General features: G+C 41.4%; 1 protein-coding gene across 1 annotated transcript in view; it reads right to left on the bottom strand.

The window, feature by feature from the left end:
* Positions 1 to 20,721, bottom strand: part of slc6a4b (solute carrier family 6 member 4b) — a 24,351-nt gene extending 3,630 nt beyond the window's left edge. The window contains exons 1-11 of the mRNA XM_063194372.1: positions 20,505 to 20,721; positions 19,012 to 19,146; positions 17,872 to 18,088; positions 15,739 to 15,877; positions 13,432 to 13,566; positions 11,202 to 11,305; positions 8,115 to 8,242; positions 5,807 to 5,919; positions 5,255 to 5,386; positions 4,504 to 4,603; positions 3,271 to 3,371 (exon numbers count right to left, since the gene is read on the bottom strand). Coding sequence (XP_063050442.1) covers positions 3,271 to 3,371; positions 4,504 to 4,603; positions 5,255 to 5,386; positions 5,807 to 5,919; positions 8,115 to 8,242; positions 11,202 to 11,305; positions 13,432 to 13,566; positions 15,739 to 15,877; positions 17,872 to 18,088; positions 19,012 to 19,146; positions 20,505 to 20,721 — 1,521 coding nt within the window. The remainder of the gene's footprint in view (positions 1 to 3,270; positions 3,372 to 4,503; positions 4,604 to 5,254; positions 5,387 to 5,806; positions 5,920 to 8,114; positions 8,243 to 11,201; positions 11,306 to 13,431; positions 13,567 to 15,738; positions 15,878 to 17,871; positions 18,089 to 19,011; positions 19,147 to 20,504) is intronic.
* Positions 20,722 to 21,369: the final 648 nt, after the last annotated feature.

Raw genomic sequence — 21,369 nt, 5'->3', positions numbered from 1 at the left:
CCTGGACATCTTTGGTTAGTCTGACCCATCACACATGCACAACACAGGCTGCTAATGTACTATATCGCAATATGCTCAATCCACTTTCTACATTGAGGCATCATAATCATTAGCCCCGAAAGATTAGTGGCCCATCGGTAAAATGACCTGGTAACACTTTAGAGTAATGGATGCAAAAAAGCATTATAAAGATTTAATAAATAATTAACTATTGATGAACAAAACATTAACAAACGTTTGTAAATGACTAGGAAATGTAAACAAATGCTTGTAAATGACTAGGAAATGCTATGTTAATATTTTATATTTATCAAACATTTACAAGTTGCTTGTAAATGAATAAAATACTCTGTTATAAGGTGTGTAAAATCTTGCAGATATCATTTGTAGATATTTTATAAAGCATTAATAAAGCTTAGTTAATAATAAAAAACATTTGTTAATGTTTTATTCATCATTAGTTAATTATTTACTGAGTCTTTACTAAGGAACATTATTATAAAGTGTTACCAATGACCTGTATGTCAGATTACCAGTCCAACCCTGGAAAGCTGAAAGGATCCACACTTTGAAAAGTGACCAGACAAGTCATTCGAAAAACAGACCAACTGTTTCATACAAAGCATATATTTCATCCCTATGTTTATTCTCAATGCATATCTCACATATGCTTAGGTTTTCTCTTTGTCAACCAAATGTCAAGCAAGACAGACATAAAATGTAAAGAGAAATGCCACCAGCAACAGACAATGTCGAAAATACAACTGCGTAGGCTTTTTCATGCGCATTGGTGACATTTGTAAAAATCCAATTTAACCCACAATGCTTCATAAGATGCATCATTTTTCTGTAAAATATATATACCTAGCATTTTTAAACAATCCTATTGTCTTTGTGTGTGCACTTGTATTTTGTATTTGTGTTCGTGTCCATGCGTGCATGTGTGTGTGGGCCGTGTGCATGTGTGCATGTGCGCATGCGTGCGTATCTGTGTGAACTTCACGTAAACACATTTATCTTTGTTCCCCTTTGCTGGAGTGGTGTGGTGGAGCAAGCTCATAGTGAAAATGTCAGCGCTTTCTGTGGTAGCTATAGTTCACCACAGGCGAATTAGACAGCACATACTGTATGCAAAGCCAAGGCACCCTGCAATATTAGATCATACAGGCCAATAGAATTGACATTTTGCACAGACGGAGGTTGGAAAACAATAAGGGTTACAACAAGGTGATGCAAAAGGGCAATAGGGTATTTTCTAGTGCAGGGGTTTTCAAAGTGGGAGCCGGATACTCCTGGGGGGGCGCGAGGAGGTGCTATGGGGGGCATGGCAGGTTGGCAGGAAAAGCATAGCATAACAAATTAAATCTTTTTAATGAATTAAATAACTAATCTACACCAAAAAAATAAAAATAAAACAAAATTAATTGTATTCCCATTAGTTAAGAACAGCATTATATTGCATCTCTGAACTGACTAACAGACCTAGACTAATGGTTGTGAAAGGGTATGCACAAAAAATAGTGTGGCACGACCCATGTAAGGATGGCCTTGGATGGAATATACTGGCATATGAGGGGCCTTGGCATGGTAAAGTATGAGAATGCCTGGTCTAGTGTATTACTACTACTAGACCAAGAAATGGAAGTTAGTTCAGGCCCCAGAGACTGTTAAGGGTAGACTGCAGACTATTCTTCACAACATTCAAGTTTATGTAGATGTGCATACTTTACTTATATTATTGCCACACGTGCCTTCAAGTATAAGGATGGGGCCAGGGCCGGCCCAAGGCATAAGCAAACTATGCGATGGCTTAGGGCCCCCACATCCCCAGGGGCCCCCTGTGAGTGGCAGAGTTCCAGGAAGAAACAAACTCTCATTTTCCCTAGTCACACATTTCTTTCTCATGCACCACTTACTGCCACAATGGAAAAAGGAGCCAATGTTGTGATAAATGGGTTGTTGTTCTGTTTTGTCCAACAAGTGCAGTGCATGATGGGTACATGATCTACAGACGGCCTACAAATGACCTTAGTTCCTAACCCTGACTCGAGCAAGTAAATGAAGCGTATGAAGCATCTGATGTTGAGAAGGTGGTGGCATGCAGGGGCCCCAGATTAATTTTTGCTTAGGGCCCCATAAAGGCTTGGGTACCACACTACACTGGATGCATGAAGTCATAGACTTATCTGATGCAATAATTAGCTTCCGCTATGGAACTGGCTAGACCAGACATGATGGAAGCACAGCTAGCATTCTAAAAAATATATATCCCATACCTTTTTATTATACTTTATTTTAGATGCAACGACTTAAAGGGGTATGCCACTATGTTGGGGCTTAATACAGTTAAAATCGTTGGCCTGGGTTTATAAAGGTGGTTAAGTGTCTTATTTTCCATGTTAAGCATTGTCTTGCTTTAAGACAAGTTAAAAGAGGGAGAATGTAGCTAAGCTAGTGAAAGTCAATGGATCCGTGTAGCATTGTAGCATGCTACATGGATGCATTGACTTTCACTAGCTTAGCGACATGGTCCCTCTTTTAACTTGTCTTAAAGCAAGACAATGCTTAACATGAAAAATAAGACGCTTTACCGCCTTTATAAATCCTGGCCAACGATTTTAACTGTATTAAGCCCCAAAATAGTGGCATACCCCTTTAAAGTAACGCAAAGCAACCAGTGCAGCCTTAGCATATATAAAGTATATTCAGGATATTCAAGATTCTGAAATTGAGAACTTATATGACAGCTTATACCCTTTATGTTTATTGAATGTTATATGGAATGGTGGAACGGTGAAGAGAAACAACTAATGCATGTTGAAAGACATTCCCGAGTTACAGAAACGTTTTCAAGGTTTCAGATGTTTTTTCACGATATGGATCAGGCAACTCAGCCTGAGCCTAACCCATCAGAAAACCACTACTGTACAAAGCAATGCTCATTAGTACAAATACTTGGGAATTTGTGTACTCATTTCCAACTGCTATTAAAACCCTATGTGATCAATAAGATGCATGTGATCACGTACTGCATACGGGCATATGCCCTTTTGCAATCGCTGTATTGTTCACTTCAGTGATATTGGCAATATGTCGATCACTGTGTATTCATGCATCTGTGTGTGTGTGTGTGTGCGTGTGTGCGTGTGTGTGTGTGTGTGTGTGTGTGTGTGTGTGTGTGTGTGTGCGTGTGTGCGTGTGTGTGCTTGTGCGTGCGTGTTTACGTGCGTGCGTGTGTGCATGTTGAAGGTAATTCCATAGTTAACTTACAGCTAGGAAGGCTGGGCTGATGGCCACCCAGCAAACCTTCCAGAAGAGGCCAGGAGTATAGCCCAACATGGCCTTGATGTCATTGCTGAACCTCTGGATACCTGCAATGGCAGGACAACAATATAACCAAAAGTCAATTCAGTAGATAATTATGAACCTGTGTCCTTCTCTTTCTGGATGGTCTCTGTTCAGTTCCCTAGTACTGTTTTCAGGCTGGCCAGGAAGGTGCCCGTGCCTGTGCCTGCACAAGTTATGTTCGGAACTTAAGTGCTTACCCCCGAACCACCCGCATTCATACCAGGTTCTGAACTTTTCGGCACATGACTGTGAGTTACCCGGATGAACCTCTTGACGTTCACGTTGTCACCACGGTTTGTGGAGAAAAAACAAGTATTATTATTATTATAGTATTATTTTTCAGTTCACATCGCAAACCAACTTTCCAGTTCTCAAACGCTCACACCTGCAGCATGAACACTCCGGCCGGTTCAAGATTAGGTATGGTTCTCTGTCGGCCTGAACGCGCCTTATGAGAAACAATTCCACTGACCAGTAGGGTTACCAAATACAAAAAGTGAAACCCCACCTGGGAAACTGCTTGTCATTGTGACTCAGCACTCCACAGCACACAGTGAAATCGCATTTATGCCTCACCCGTGCAAGGGGGCAGCCCAGTGGTGTAGTCTACGTAGAACGCGGGTATACGGAGTATACCCACTTCTAAATTTCAGGGATTTCAGTATACCCACTTAAAATTGATTGCTCCATTATTTTGAATAGCACAAATATACACAGTATACCCACTTCAAAAAAATGCTCAAAGTTACAATATACCCACTATAAAAAAGTAGACTACACCACTGGGGCAGCCTGATAACGGCGACCCAAGCAAGCAGTGTGACGGGACAGTACCATGCTAAGGGTACCTCAGTGAGGGAGGAGGATGGGGGAGAGCACTGGTTAATTACGTACTCCCCCCACCAACCTGGCGGGTCAGGAGTCGAACCACTAACGTTTGAGCTACAAGTCTGATGTCCTAACCGCTTACCCGTGACTTCCCAAACTACAACTTAGTGCTGCATTAAAACGAACGCACGTTGTTTCATACCAAAAGCCATAGACAGTAATGTGTTTTCTTCAACATTACATAACATATTGAGAAAGGAAATGGAACTAATGCACAATTTAAATGTTTTTTTTTTCCGAGATAAGGAAACATACGATAGCACTCACCATAGAACCAGGATACCGCAATGGCCTCCAGGAAGCCTACAGCGATGATGGAACAGCCCACACCAAACTCCTCCAGAAGCTTGACCACATAGGCACCTCCCTGCTCAACACAAGCAGAAGTCATTAATCATTATGAAGAAATTATGAATTATGAATAACTGCTAATGTTACTTTATATTTAGCTCATGCTTTTATCCATAATGACTTGCCGTTTTTTTAGGTTCAGGGTATTAGTTACAGTCCCCGGAGCAAAGTGGTGCCCTGCTCAAGGGAACTCGACCAAGTATTGAGGCGCAAGGAGAGGTAAAATGTGGGATTCAATCATGCAAACCATTTTCAAATAGCCCACAAGCCCCCTTGGCCATGGGCCATGGCTACCTCGTGCTAATGTTAACCCTAACGACATAGGCACCACCCTGCTCAACACAACCATTATTCATCAATCAAAGTTGTGTGCCAGCCATGAGGATTTGTGTAATGGTAAGAGAACATTTGGAGAACATTGATGTTAACATTAGAGTTCTGGGTGTGCTTGAGTTCAAACACACAAACATGCATGTATGCACAGCCCTATCGCACGCACGCACGCACGCACACACACACACACACACAGACACACACACACTTCCATGTGCATGTGCACACAGAGACACGCACATTAGCGGGCACTATGTGTGCACACACAAACACATACACTCATGTCTAAAAGAGAGTCCTAAAAGATGGCGAATGAAGAAGCCATGGCACTCACGTGTGTAAGGGTACTGAGAGAGCCCAAAAAGCACACCACAACAAGGCAGAGAACGAAAAGCTCTCTCCGATGGGACAGGTAGTTTGGGTACTCATCCATCACAGCTGTAATGATGGCCTCCAACCCTCCAAACTGAGAGATGTAGAAGAAAAAAAGAAACAGCGTTGGTAGCCTCTCTATCATTACTAACCATTTAACCCATTTTAGCCTGGAGATACATATATGCTGCATTCAGAATATTGAGATTTGAGTTTTTCAATTACAAATGTGGGTATGCTAGAGCCGAATGAATACATTCTAATGCAAAATGAGGGTTCTAGCTTTTAAATGCAACTCATTTCATGTTTTTATGTGCTTCGGAGGCTGGGATATTTAAGATTTAAAAGGCAGAGGGCACCCTTTACCAAAAAGGGCTTAGGCTAAAATGGGTTAAAAGACTTAACTGAGGTTGAAAGCAAAGGCAATGAAACGCTGGGCTAGATTACATCTAATAAAGAGAGTAATACCTAATGTGTCTTTTTTTCCCAATTGCTATATTGTTTGCGTTCTTACCGTGCTGTCCAGACCAAGTGTAATCATCATCATGAAAAACATGATGGCAAAAAACGTTGCGCCTGGCATGTTTGCAATGGCTTCTGGGTACGTTATGAAAAGCAAACTTGGCCCTGGAAGAAGAACAAAACACATTTTACCATATCTCTATGGTCATGAAAAACATAACATGCATTTTTCAATACACTAACAATGTGATATAAAGCATAAAGGACGCAGGTTACCAACATAAGTACCGGGGAGCATGCAAGGGTAACACTTTAGAATAATGGATGCAAAAAAGCATTATAAAGACTTAATAAATAATTAACTATTGATGAACAAAACATTAACAAACGTTTGTAAACGACTAGGAAATGTAAACAAATGCTTATAAATGACTAGGAAATGCTATGTTAATATTTTATATTTATGAAACATTTACAAGTTGCTTGTAAATGAATAAAATACTGTTATAAGGTGTGTAAAATCTTGCACATATCATTTGTAGATATTTTATAAAGCATTAATAAAGCTTAGTTAATAATAAAATCATTGGTAACACTTCCAAATAAGGGGCCATAATTAACAGTAAAGTAGCTACAACCTAATACTTAAGTAAGGGTTAATAATCATTACTTAATGCCACATTAGACACATATTAATTGTTATTAATGCATTAGTAAGCAGTTACTTAACTATTAGATAACTATTACCTTGTGTTACAAGTTAATAGCATATTATTATTTAACTAATAGATAAGTAAGGGCACAGTTAATAGTTAAGTAGCTATCAGGTCATACTTAACTAAGGACCAAAAGTAACACTTACTTAATACAAAAGCAACGCATAAATAATGGTTATATAATACATAAATATTGGGTTTTGGGACCCTTATATTAGAGTTGGCTGAGGATAACTAATGGTTAATTAATAGATAGATATTGGTGTTTGGGACCCTTATATTAGAGTTGGCTGCGGATAACTAATGGTTAATTAATCAATAGATATTGGTGTTTGGGACCCTTATAATAGAGTTGGCTGAGCATACCTAATAGTCAAGTAATCTACTGTGACATCTAGTTTTCACTCGTTCAAATCACTGTAATAGTGGCAACAGGAGACATTATATAGCAAGGATTGGACGTACACTTCTCAATGATGGTGGGATGATGAGATGTAATTTTTTCATGTACCACTTATTAAATTTAATGGTAAAAACCCTACAATAAATGCAGAACATTATGAAGAGTAACAGTTTTGAAGCGAAACTAAACCATTCCTTTGTGATAATTAGGTTAATGTTTGAGAATATTAGCTCCAAGAAGAGCAGTGCATGATGGGTACGCAATCTATAGACAACAATAATTCGGTATTATTTAATCATTAGATATGCCTTACTTTTGTATTAAGTAAGTGTTAATTAAGGTCCTTAGTTAAGTATGACCTAATAGCTACTTAACTATTAACTGTACCCTTACTTATCTATTAAAGTGGTACATGAAAAAAATACATCACATCACCCCACCATCATTGAGAAGTGTACGTCCAATCCTTGCTATATAATGGCTCCTGTTGCCACTATTACAGTGATTTGAACGAGTGAAAACTAGATGTCACAGTAGATTAATTACTTGACTATTAGGTATGCTCAGCCAACTCTATTATAAGGGTCCCAAACACCAATATCTATCGATTAATTAACCATTAGTTATCCGCAGCCAACTCTAATATAAGGGTCCCAAATATCAATATCTATCTATTAATTAACCATTAGTTATCCTCAGCCAACTCTAATATAAGGGTCCCAAAACCCAATATTTATGTATTAATTAACCATTCGTTATGCCTTGCTTTTGTATTAAGTAAGTGTTAATTTTGGTCCTTAGTTAAGTATGACCTGATAGCTACTTAACTATTAACTGTGCCCTTACTTATCTATTAGTTAAATAATAATATGCTATTAACTTGTAACACAAGGTAATAGTTATCTAATAGTTAAGTAACTGCTTACTAATGTTCAACATATGCATTAATAACAATTAATATGTGTCTAATGTGGCATTAAATAATGATTATTAACCCTTACTTAAGTATTAGGTTGTAGGTACTTTACTGTTAATTATGGCCCCTTATTTGGAAGTGTTACCAAAACATTTGTTAATGTTTTATTCATCATTAGTTAATTATTTACTGAGTCTTTACTAAGGAACATTATTATAAAGTGTTACCCATGCAAGTACATAGACTACAGTAGTACATACATGACTTGGAGACATTACCAATTGACATTATATTATTGTTATTATGAATGATGGGAAATCTTCACCTGAGTCTTTTGCGACATCCTCCACTTTGACGCCCCTCTTCTCCGCCATGTAACCCAATACAGTGAAGATCACGAACCCCGAGACGAAACTGGTCAAGCAGTTCACCAGGCTGGTCACTATGGCATCTCTGAAGCACATGAGATTAAAAAACAATAATCACACATTTTACACACTATTATACATTAGTATACACTGTTATAATGTCTGGTATGTAATGCTAATGAACAAGTTGTGACGCTGGTAAAACATGTGTAATCTCATTGTGAAAAGGAGACTTTTTCAGTTAATATGGAAACAGATTGAACACTTAGGTGGGATTATTCTGCCTTGTTTTGTTAGAAACTGGAATGTAAAAATTCGCCCCATACCACAATGGTGAAGAATCTTTTTTTTTAATTTCTGGAGGCGGATCGTTATCCGGATCACCACCAAAATCACTTGTTCCTATTGTCATTTCCAACAACTCCATGGTGCCATGATGACTGTGGCAGAAGTTAGGTTTCTCTAAATAACAATACACTTTTGAACCAGTTGCGCTGGAATGCCTCTTACTTCAACATTCTGTCAAGCTAGAACATATCTGAGAGAAGCATTAGTGGCTAATTACTTTCTTTAATTATATAGCTTGACTGTTAACACTGACAGAAGTGCTGTGCTGTCAATGATTCTCTATATATTATTATATACTGTATATAAGACTTAAGTGTTATGTGCTGATGCAAGCACAGCCCACACAAAGTGGGAAGCTGACACATGTTACAAGCAACCGTCGGCATCAGTGGGGGGGGGGGGGGGGGGGGGGGGGGGTGGGGGGGGGGGGGGGGGGGGGGGGGGGGGGGGGGGGGGGGGGGGGCTATTCATGTTAATACAGCAAGAAGGCTAAGAGGCGAATCAACGACTGAACATGTATAATCGTTGGACGATTACGTTCAGTCATATCTTACATAGCTCGCACATATAGCCCTTCAGTCCTGTGTGTGTGTGTGTGTGTGTGTGTGTGTGTGTGTGTGTGTGTGTGTGTGTGTGTGTGTGTGTGTGTGTGTGTGTGTGTGTGTGTGTGTGTGTGTGTGTGTGCGCGCGCGCGTGCTTGTGTGCGTGCGTGCGTGCTTGCGTGCGTGCGTGTGTGCGACTGGCTCGCCTGGGCAAGAGCATGTACATTAGCCACATGCAAAATCGCAGCAATATGGCGAGCATAATGACATTTATTCTCCTGGATTGGCGTAGCCCATTTGTCTGTGTAGACCACTGTCATCACTCCCCCTTCTAAATTGCATTTGCCTTGGAGAGTTTTAGCCTGGGCATCTGTTGCGGCCAGTGTATTTCATTGCCTTGATCATCCTGAGTCTGTGGGTGGGCATTGCTTTAATTCTAGTCTTCTTTGTATAGACAGGACAACAGACAACTTGCAAATTGCAAATGAATGAGGGTTGTGCTATATATAGATAGCTAGGGGGTTAAAATAAATAGTCATTAGGCCTACTGTAATCCGTGTTAGCAAGAGCAGACCAGAAGGCTGTGGGTAGAGGTCTGTGTAATTTCCTGGTTTCCCGACTGTAAACTACCTTTTATCTCTCATTCATTTCCGGCAGGGGAGCTGATATGAATTATGCAGCCAATGAAAGAAAATCATTTTGCCTGTTCTAAGAACTGGTGGTAGTATTCCAAGTGATATGACGTAGCCTACCTCACTAGTCTATCATGACTATAGGTCCTTTTCCATCTGCTACCTGCTACAGCTCGACTCAGCTGCTATTTATTGCTTTTTGATTAGGCAAGTATGGCACGGCGCAGCTCGAAAATCAGCCTTCGTTTTTCTGAACCGAGCCGAGCAGGTACTGTCGTTAGTTACCTACTACCCAGAATGCTGTGCATCAGCTCCACCACAAAGGTGGATCAAAAAACTATCATGGTGGCCACCTGATCAACTACCTTGGAAATGGACAGTTGTTTGACTGTTTATTACTTTGATATGAAAATCGAAGCTAAAAATCAACATTGTAGTATGTAGTATTGTAGTATTGTCTGTCAGCCCTACGTTTGTCAACTAGCTTACGTAAAGCAATACTATGTGACAACGGCAAAAGCATAACAGCATAAACCATAAACCACGAGTAATGGTTTGTAATGGAAACATGAACCAGGCTGACTGAACACTACCACTCAGCTAGACAAGACACAGCACAATATGGACGGCCGGTGTGTGGAAAAGTGTCTTATGAAGTTCTTCCAACTAGTCTGTCTAGTTTGGCCAAGCTTTCAAAGATTTCTCAGGAGGTGGATGTAACCCTTACCTTACCTGTGAATTTCCCAGCAGTGCTCATGACAGAGCTGAAAGCTAGTACATCTTCGCCTTCAACGCGTCCCTTAAAACCATTGGTGATACTCGATTTTTAGATCCTGATTTTTACTGGCCTCCATTAAAGGGACACTGTGTGAGATTTTTAGTTCCCATTCACTAATGTTACCTTTTTCACAAATACTTATCACCAGCATCAAATTCTAAGTATTCATTATGACTGGGAAAATTGCACTTTTCATACATGAAAAGAGGGATGGAGAACCATGGTCCGCCATTTTGAATTTCCAAAAATAGCCCTTTTTAGGGCCAATATTTGTTTATTACATAGTAAACTTTCATGTAAAGATCAAATTTAGCAATAGGCAGCCCAGTTTTAATGAACAGCGTAGTTGCAGCACCTTTTTTGACCATTTTCTGCACAGTGTCTTTCAGATCGAAACGATTGTGTAGAACTAAACGATTGTTGTAGCCTCTTAGTGCAGATGGGGTATGCTGAAAATACTCAACTCATAACAACATTGCTATGACATTGCTGAGAGCCTTAGGTAACAGATTAAGACATGGCCATTACAATTTTGGTGAAAGTAAGGTTATAACATAGGCTCTGCGCTGAGGCATTAAAGAAAAGGTCCGGCACACTATCCTCATTTGTAAAGCTTAATTGCAACATTTTGGTCTTGCACTTGAACCATGTGTAATGTAAAGTTGCCCGATGATGGTCTGTTGCCCGAGATATTGCAGAGACTGCTTGGGAAATCCGTTGCGTGTGTGTGTGCAGTTCACTGACCTGTAGCAGTTGTTAGTGAATGGGTTGTAACTGGAGAGGGCCAGGAGCACCCCGAATCCCGGCCCCAACGAGAAGAAGATCTGAGCCGCTGCATCCACCCAGACCTGTGAAGAGAGAGGCAGACAACTGTGTCAGAGGGGGGGCAGACTCATGACCTGGCCCCCTGGAGAAGGTTGGGCATTGGAGTAACATTGGACTCTAATCCCTAATAAGCATAGGAAGGAGTTCCTACTAACAGCTGAACAGACGGAACAAGATAGGTGAAGAGCTATGCTTTTTAGAAAGGATGATGATGAGAGAGAGCGAGAAAGAGAGAGAGAGAGAGAGTGTGTGTGTGGTGTGTGTGTGTGTGTGTGTGTGTGTGTGTGTGTGTGTGTGTGTGTGTGTGTGTGTGTGTGTGTGTGTGTGTGTGTGTATGCAGCGTCTCTGTGTCATTTCTCTGGACACTGTGTGAGAGGCAGCAGTAAAGACATGGGCTTATTATCATGCCACATTTACCACACTAATGCCCCTCTAATACACACACACACACACACACACACACACACACACACACACACACACACACACACACACACACACACACACTGCTCAGGGACCGTGTGTGTGTGTGTGTGTTTGCGTGTGCATGTGCTTGTGCGTGCGCACGTGTGTGTGTGTGTATGTGGATGTGTGCGTGCGTGCATGTGTGCGTGTGTGTTACGCACACATACAAGTGCACATTGTTTGCAGGTTGTTTGATGATGGGGAGGGGGGAAGCGTAACCTAATTAAGCATGTCATTATGCCCGCTGAGGTTTAGTCACACATCTAATTCCCAAGCCTGTGACAGGCAAACATGGAGTCCAGTCCATGCACAAGCATGAAACACACAGCTCATCAACGCAGCTCAGCATTATCAAGTACTTCTATATACAAAGATATGCGAGCTCAGCTTGCCATGGTGCTGCTTACAATGCCTATCGATACCCATGTGAAAAGAGCATATCAGCTTATAGCTGTGATGCATCGCATGACCGTTCAGAAAATAAATACGTATATATTCACAATACTATGAATGGCGTTTTTTATTTATTAGGAGTGAATAACTGCTGCGCTTTGCAGTCACTGCACAAATCACGTTGATATCTCACAGCATTGAAAGTTTATCTGTCCGACCTAGCAACTGTAACTAAAGAGGGCGGGGCTTAGCCAAAATATAATATGTCTCAATATATATATATATATATATATATATATATATATATATATATATATATATATATATATATATATGTGTGTGTGTGTGTGTGTGTGTGTATATATATACCAGCCGTGGCAAAAATTGAGACACATCCTCTAAAATAACAGTTTTTCTGCTACTCTTTGGCATGCGTTTCAGTAAAATGATCATTGTTGTGTCATTCTTCAAACTACTGACAACATTTCCTCAGAATTTCGAATGAAAATACTATCATTTAGAGCATTAATTTGCAAAAAGTTACAAATGGTCAAAATAACACAAAAAAATGCAGTGTTTTTAGACCTCAAAAAATCCAAGAACAACAACTTGCGAAGAACATTTAATTTTGATCGAGATTACTCACAGTACCGTGACTTCCACATATACGAATGGTCAATAGGGAATGGATGACCATTATGTGAAAAATATGGTGTTCATGCATACTTGTGAATCACACAGGTCATCATTGAGAACTTCCACATGTGGACAATGGACAGTGGATGGCCATTACATGAAGTTTGAGAGTTGTTGGCTGTAGAATTGAGGTGCTGTTTCCACGTAGCAGGATAACTTTTTAGCAGGGTATTTTTTTCTCCTGTTTAGGTGTAAACGGAACGTGTGGATACAAATAAATCCTACATTGTAACAAATGCATTTCAGCCCCCTTAACAGGATATTTTTTTTTCCTGCTTCTTATACCTGGATTTTAAATATCTGCTACGTGGAAACGGAAGGCCAAAACCAATGCAAAACCAATGCAACCAGGAGAAAAAAATATCCACATATAAAAATATCCAGCACCTGAGATGAATAGTGTGTGTTTTTATAAAAACTTTTGTTATTTTTAACACTCATTTTACACACAGACACATGAACGCACGTATGCGCACACCCTCTCTCTTTCTCTCTCTCTATCTCTCTCTCTCTCTCTCTCTCTCTCTCTCTCTCTCACACACACACACACACACACACACACACACACACAGCGGTAAATCCAGGTGGTACTCACGCTAGTCTCCAGCAGTTTTTCCCATTTGGGCTTCAGGTAGAATACCACGCCCTTCCACGCCCCTGGCAGGGTGGCCCCTCGCACCAGCAAGATGAACAGCACCACATACGGCAGAGTGGCCGTCACCCACACCACCTGCAGCACAGCACAGTACAGGGGGACATGAGGAACAAAGGAACTATTTAGTATAGAGCAGTGGTCATCATCACAGCATATGATCACATATATCAACATATATCAACACCCCACATGAGGAACAGAGGGGGACATACAGGAACACAGGAACTATTTAGTATACAGCAGAGTGGCCGTCACCCACACCACCTACAGCACAGCAGAGGGGGACATACAGGAACACAGGAACTATTTAGTATACAGAAGAGTGGTCATCATCACAGCATAGGGGGGACAGGAGGAACTATTTAGCACCACATACGGCAGAGTGGCCGTCACCCACACCACCTGCAGCACAGCACAGGGGGACATACAGGAACACAGGAACTATTTAGTATACGGCAGAGTGGCCGTCACCCACACCACCTGCAGCACAGCACAGGGGGACATACAGGAACACAGGAACTATTTAGTATACAGCAGTGGTCATCATCACAGCATAGGGGGGACATGAGGAACTATTTAGTATACAGCAGTGGTCATCAATCATCACAGCTTAGGGGCGACATGAGGAACTATTTAGTATACAGCAGTGGTCATCATCACAGCATAGGGGGGACATGAGGAACTATTTAGCACCACATATACGGCAGAGTGGCCGTAACCCACACCACCTACAGCACAGCACAGGGGGACATGAGGAACACAGGAACTATTTAGCACCGCATACAGCAGAGTGGTCATCACTCACACCACCTAGGACACGAGGAACATATAGGAACTATTCATTTAGCACCGCATACGACTGCAGGAAGAAAACTGTTCCTGTGAAGGAAAAAAAAGATGTGTTATCAATAAAGCAAGCAATCAATCAATCAATACGACAGAGTGAGAAAGTTCTCAATATGGGAACCCCTGTCTGAGGAACCTTAAGTTCTCTGAGGTACCTATTAAGGCTTGATGTTTTTGCTCAATGGGCACTGTGGGTGGTGGTACCCGTGAGGCACTAGCATTCATTTAGGCTTTCTGCTGGCCAGAGGTTTCTGTCTCCTTCTCTCTAAGGAATTTAGGGTTCTTTTCCAGAACTTTTAAGTTCTTCAGAGAGCCTTAGGGTTCCTCAGGTTCCCCCACAATCCAACTGAATGCTCTTTGAGGAACTTTTCATTGTAACAATTGAACACTGGGATTCCACAGCTCACAAACTAGAACATATACAACAGATTGATCACCCACCCACGGCACCCACCTACTCTGCATAAATTGTAGTATCATATATTTGCCACGTTTTCTGAGGAACCTGTGGGTGCTTTTCTATGCTCCCAGATTGCACTTTACCTATAGGAGAATTACTGTCAGGCACAACTTAGTTGCTGAAGAACCCCCGTGGTTTTCTAAAGTTTCTCAGTTTATCAAGAGCTGTTTTCGGCCCTACCGTGGCTCTGACGGACACTGGGCTGCCATCTACAGTGTCGTCAAGATTTGCAGAGAAAAAACCCCAAGTATTTTTCCTGAACACTCACGTTTTGATATGAACAAGTCAGTTGATTCAATAGGTGTGGCAACGGGTACCAGCACGGTTCTCTGTACCACTGATCACACTATCTGAGGATTCTTCTAGAAATCCTTCTGGCTCCTCCAAGGACCAATTAGTTACTTATAGTGTTCCTCTGAGAACCTTTAGAGGGTCACCCACAGTAACCTGACAATCTTATGCCTAATACCAGTACCCAAGAGGGCACACCCCAACAAACTAAGTCTACAGACCAGTTACCCTCACATCTAAATTCATGAAGACCTTTGAACATGTGCTGTTGCTTAATCCCTACTCAAACCTCTATTCATACCATGTGTTGGATCCCCTGCAGTTTGCCTATCAGGACAATGTGGGAGTGGAGGATGCTTTCCTGTATCTCCTACACACGGTAGACTGTCACTTGGAAAGAAAAGGCGACACTGTGAAAATCATGTTCTTTGTCTTCTCCAGTGCTTTGAACACCATCCAGCCACTCCTGTGGAGAGACAAACTACTGCAGATGGGAGTGGAGCATGGCCTTTTTTCCTGGTATACCGACTACCCTACAAAACAACCAGAGTTTGACAGACTGGGGAACATAACAGTACATCTGAGACTATGGTCAATGTCAAATGTATCGAAGGCCACACGTGACTGTCCAAGCCAAAGGTGGTACTCACCTTTCCCGAGGTCTTGACTCCCTTCCAGAGACTGAAGTAGACAATGGTGAAGATGAGGAAGAGGCAGAGTGTCAGCTGCCAGCGGATTCCCCCCACATTCCGGAGCCCGTCAGAGTTCTGGATCTCCAGAACATTCCGCCTGTGATGTGACAGAGGATAGCCAGTGTCACTGTCACCTCATAACTGATTTGTGGGCAGTCATGGGTAAGCGGTTAGGGCGTCAGACTTGTTGACAGACAGGTTGCCGGTTCGACTCACGACCCACCAGGTTGGTGGGGGAGTATTTAACCAGTGGTCTCCCCCATCCTCCTCCATGACTGAGGTACCCTGAGCATGGTACTGCCTCACCCGTGCAAGGCTGCCCCCTTGCATAAATGCAATTTCGTTGTGTTCAGTGTGCAGTGTTCACTTGTGTGCTGTGGAGTGCTATGTCACAATGACAATGGGAGTTGGAGTTTCCCAATGGGCTTTCATATTTCATTTCTTTCATATCATGCAGGATGTGACAAAGACTTTCGATTTTAATGGAGTTCCTAATGGAGATCTATTAGAAGTTTGTAGTCTACTTTAAAGAGGTTTCTGCTTTCTTTTCAATATTTAAGCCTGTATGAATTACATTTCAAGAACTGCCCTCTTTTGAACCCCAGTGAATTCCGTGAGGGACATCCCTGACAGGGAAAGAGCCTCTTCCCAATGGGTCTTATTAATACGACGTCATGCACTTTTGCACAGCGAACATTTCAATATATTCAATGCAAGTGTACTTAACCTCCAGTGGCATAGACACATACATTTGATATAAACTTGGTAGTCGTTTACGCCTACTTTGCTTCAAAATCAGAGTTGTATAAAATAGAGGGAGAAGCACTCTTACAGATGTAATTACAACACAAGTGTTATGATATTACAAAGTTGAAACCATGTAATAATCATACCACTAAATGTTGTAATTACATCTGTAAGAGTACCTCTACTTCTACTTTATACAACTCTGCTCAAAATGGAACTTGGTCAGATGACACAGGGGAAATGGTGATAGTTGGGCAGCACAGTACAGCCGTCTCCAAAAGAGTTGTCGCCTATCCATCTGTTTGGAATAACAGCTAATAACCGGACTTTCAATTTATCACTTGGCTTCAGAAGTCACTCATATGAACGCTACAACCCTCCCGAATGAAAATGTATGTACAAAAATAAATTTCATGCACCAAAGAAAGATTGATCCTTTAATAAATACAGACAGGGCAGATTTTCACAAGACAAAAGTGACCCTAAACATACACCTAAGGCCAAAGTTGATTTTCTGGAGAGGTGAGAGTGATTCAGTGATTAAGTATGACACCTGATCTGCGTATTTGAAGTGTTTTGAAGTGACTTATCTGCTCATTTTCACATTATGTTCGATAGGCGACAAAACTTTTGTCTTGTGAAAATCTGCCCCGTCTGTGTTCATTAAAGGGTCAATCTTTCTTTGGTGCATGACATTTATTTTTGTACATAAAACTTCATTCGTTAGGGCTATAGCGTTCATATGAGTGACTTCTGAGGCCAAGTGATTAATTGAAAGTCAGGTCATTAGCTGTTATTCCAAACAGATGGATAGGCGACAACTCTTTCGGAGACGGCTGTAGTATCAGAGAGACTGGATAATACTCCTAGAATCTCTGGTACTATTACATACCACACCACTGTTATATACGTTTGGTATGACGAGAGGTTGTCCAGGTTGTGTTGCTAAACAGTGTCATAATGTCATGAAGAAGTTTTGTCAGCGAGCACACTTCCACAGGCAGAGTGATGCGCAATAATATAAGGAGGAGCTCTCTGATAGATGTTGGACAGTGATGTATGGTGATTATGTTCACCTGTGAGGCCGCTGACTTTTGCCATTTATTTGTCAACAAAAGCTAATAAAAGTTGACATTCTGTGAAGTGAATTTCCACTGGTGCACAATCACATGCACACACACGCACACACACACCACCAAAACACCCCCCCCCCTCCTCCGACCAACACACACACACACACACACACACACACACACACACACACACACACACGCACGCACGCACGCACGCACGCACGTACACACACACACACACACACACACGCACACAGAGACACAGACGTACGTGTAGAACTCCTCAGCAGGCGAGCGCGAGTAGTTGGTCCAGTTGACGGCGTTCTTGAAGTAGTCGGTGCAGTTCTCCGTGTTCCAGGGGTTGTTGCAGCTGTTCCAGGGCAGAGTGGAGGTGAAGGAGGAGTAGAAGTAGAAGAGGGCCCAGGCGATGATGGTGTTGTAGTAGAACGACACGTACAGCGCAATGATGCAGATGGCAAAGCCTATACCTGGGACAAACATAGATAGCACGATAGAGCATCATAGATAATACAGTGTGTAGATAATAATCAACACTTTGAGGAGTTATGCATTCACACTATCAAAATTGGATAAGAGGAAGCAGAAGAGAGTCCAAGGAAATGATGACGTAGTAGGACACGTACAACAAGTATACAACAAACGATGCAAATGGCAAAACCTATTCCTGTGACTAAGTCAAATATGGAGTCATCATGGCCTACTTACACTGTACCTCTGACTGGAAGCATTTCAATACTGTTTATCACTATCAGGTGTAGGACACTGGAAGTACAACAAGGCATCGATGAGGATGGCATAGTAGTAGAATGACATAGAAGTGCAATGATGCAAATGGCAAAGCCAACTCCTGTGACAAAGTGAAATATGTAAAGTTACTACGCGGTAGATACCTTTGGTTTGAGGTACTCTAACCCAGTGGTTCTTAACCTGGGGTGTGGGCACCCCCTTGGGGTGCGCCAGAGATTTCAGGGGGTGCATCAAATGTTATTTGTGTTGAGGTTGTGACCAAAACTTGACTTGCCAACATTATAATTAGGCCAAATCAAAACCAAATTAATACCGTAAAGGCATTGAGATATTGATTAGTGTCTCAAGCAAGAATAATTGTAATTAATCACTTCAATCCTTTTTCAGTACGTATGTAGAAGTTTGGATTGGGGTGTGTGACTTGTCTTTGGCACAGGTAAGAGGATGTTTTAAGAAATAAGGTTAAGAACCACTGCTCTAACCAGTGGCCCTAAATGTTCTTTGAAGAACCAATATAGCTTCTTCAGAGCTATCTTCTGATGCATGTGATGGATGATACATACTCTACTTTCAGAGTTGCTCTCTACAACGTACTTGTACATTGGCCAAATCAAGCGTTCAGGTTTACAGTAAAGTTAGTTACCTTTAAATATGGGGCAGATGTGTGTCCATATGGATATGGCCCCTGTCCTGTGGAACTGGCCCAGCGCTAGCTCCATATAGAAGAGAGGAACGCCACCAAAGATCGCCATCAGGATGTAGGGGATCAGAAATGCACCTGTTGATTGGTTGAGATTGAATCATCATAGTATCACTATCAACCATTGTCTAAACTATTACAATGAATGATTACATTGCCCATAATGTGACCACATCATCAACCAGAAGCATGACCAGTGAATTAGGGTAAAAATCAACCATAACGAATAACCAGTTATAATAATATCAACCATAAACAGACAGGAATGTATTAATTCGTAAATATAGTCATTGTATGTGATGTCAACGGCAATCATTAATGTATACCATGAAGGGAAAAAAAATCTCTTTTGCCTTTGACAACACCGCTTCACATCTGATTTTCATTTTAAATCATGCTTACAAATGTCATCATAGAATAGAGTACAGTATAATAGAAAGTCTTTATTTTCATTATACAAGCACAATGAATGAGATGCAAAGCTTCACCATAAACTGCACACATAAATAAATCAGGATGTGAACCTATGGTTGAATCCATATTCATGAGAGTGAGACTGAGAGGGAAGGTGGGCCACAAGGGGACACAACAAAACCGACGGTGTGCGTGCATGTGTGTGTGTGTGTGCGTGCGTGCATATGCATGTGTGTGTGTGCGTGCGTGCCTACGTGTGTGCGCGCGTGCGCATCTCCATTTCTAAATGATTGTATAACATAATTGACATTACTTTAAATCTGAAGAGCACCCCCCCCTTCTTGTTTTCAACAAATTGTACCCTAGATTTTACATAGCCTACCTGTCCAGAATGCTAATCTCCTAAGGTTAAAGACAGATATCATATGCAACTTTTTCAACCTTTGTACAACCTTTCTCAGCCTGTTTGGCAGCAAACAGACGCAAGCCATCATGAGAAATTAATTTAAAAGTTAATTTCTCGATCAGTTTCTCACCTGCAAATCTAACAAACTGACTGTGACATTAAGCTGATGTAGCCTAATTGTGGTGACACTAAGTACATTCTACACATACAACATGTCAATGCCCATGTTATCAGTACATGCACACAGTAAATGTAGATCCACAATAAATCAATGAAAAGCGTGTTTATTGGAGAAATTAACAATTTTGGACTTCATTTCCTTGTCACTGAATATTAATCCAGTTCATTCTCATCTGTCCTTTTATATTTTTTGTCCCGTTTCATTGTAAAGAGCAGCCCCTAATTATGCGCTTTGGTCTGTCAGCACCATGGATAGCGACTTGTGGACACTCATCTGTCATCTTCGCAGCAACATTTCGGTATGACGAATGTCATGTCATGCCATGCAATGTATTAAAACCACTGTATCACACAAGGTCATAGATAAGGAATGAAAAATAATTTATCAAGACACTAAAATACTACTTAAATTATTAGAAAAAAAATAAAACCTTACCACCACCATTTTGATAGCATATGTAAGGAAATCTCCAGACGTTTCCTAGATCCACCGCGAAACCAATGACAGATAAAAGAAAATCCATTTTTTTGCTCCATCGATCCCTGTTGTCAGTTTGTAAGATGACCGGTACTGTGTTGGCGTTGTATGCCGAGTTGGATGGACCCTGGGCGCACATATTTCCACTGAGACCCGCAGAGTCCTGCTGTGGCATCGTTTGAAGACAAGAGACTCCACTAGCCGAACAGGAAAGTTTTTGTGCTAAGTCAAAAAGTAATGGCTAGCCCCCACAAATGGAGAAAAGACAAACACGGCTTAGTGTGTGTGGAAAAGACCACGCGGCACTTTTGGAGAGGCGCGCAAAGCTCCAGTGGAGAGCCCAGTCCGTCCTGAATGCACATGCAGCAAACGAATGAGATTATCGGAGTCAGATGGGCGCGAACGCACATGACGCCGTTGCCTTTTTTCACAGGTCTACGATCAAACCTCTCGTATTGGTAGTATTGGACCCCTACTGTGGTTTTGACATTTGATACTTTGATTCATTGAAAACATTTTTTTTTCTTTTTAAGAAGCGCCTTTGCGCACACCCGGACGCGTGGACGAGGAATAGCGACAGCTGAGGTTATGGCACAGGAAACTGTGACATAAACCACTTTAGCAGGATGTGAATCACAGAGCATGCTATCATGCAATTGGAATTAAATAAGCTAATTGGCATATGCTAAAACGTCTCGGATGGTTTCTTTTGAGCTAGTTGCATGGAGAACTTGCAACTATTTTTTTTTTTTGCTCCTTTTTTTGCACCAGCAAATCCAGCTGTTTCTTTTTCCTTTGATATCATTGGACTGCTCCCTTTTAA

The sequence above is a fragment of the Engraulis encrasicolus genome, chromosome 3, assembly GCF_034702125.1.
Source record: "Engraulis encrasicolus isolate BLACKSEA-1 chromosome 3, IST_EnEncr_1.0, whole genome shotgun sequence".
NCBI classification, from domain to species: Eukaryota; Metazoa; Chordata; class Actinopteri; order Clupeiformes; family Engraulidae; genus Engraulis; species Engraulis encrasicolus.
This window is presented reverse-complemented; position numbering and strand designations above follow the sequence as displayed.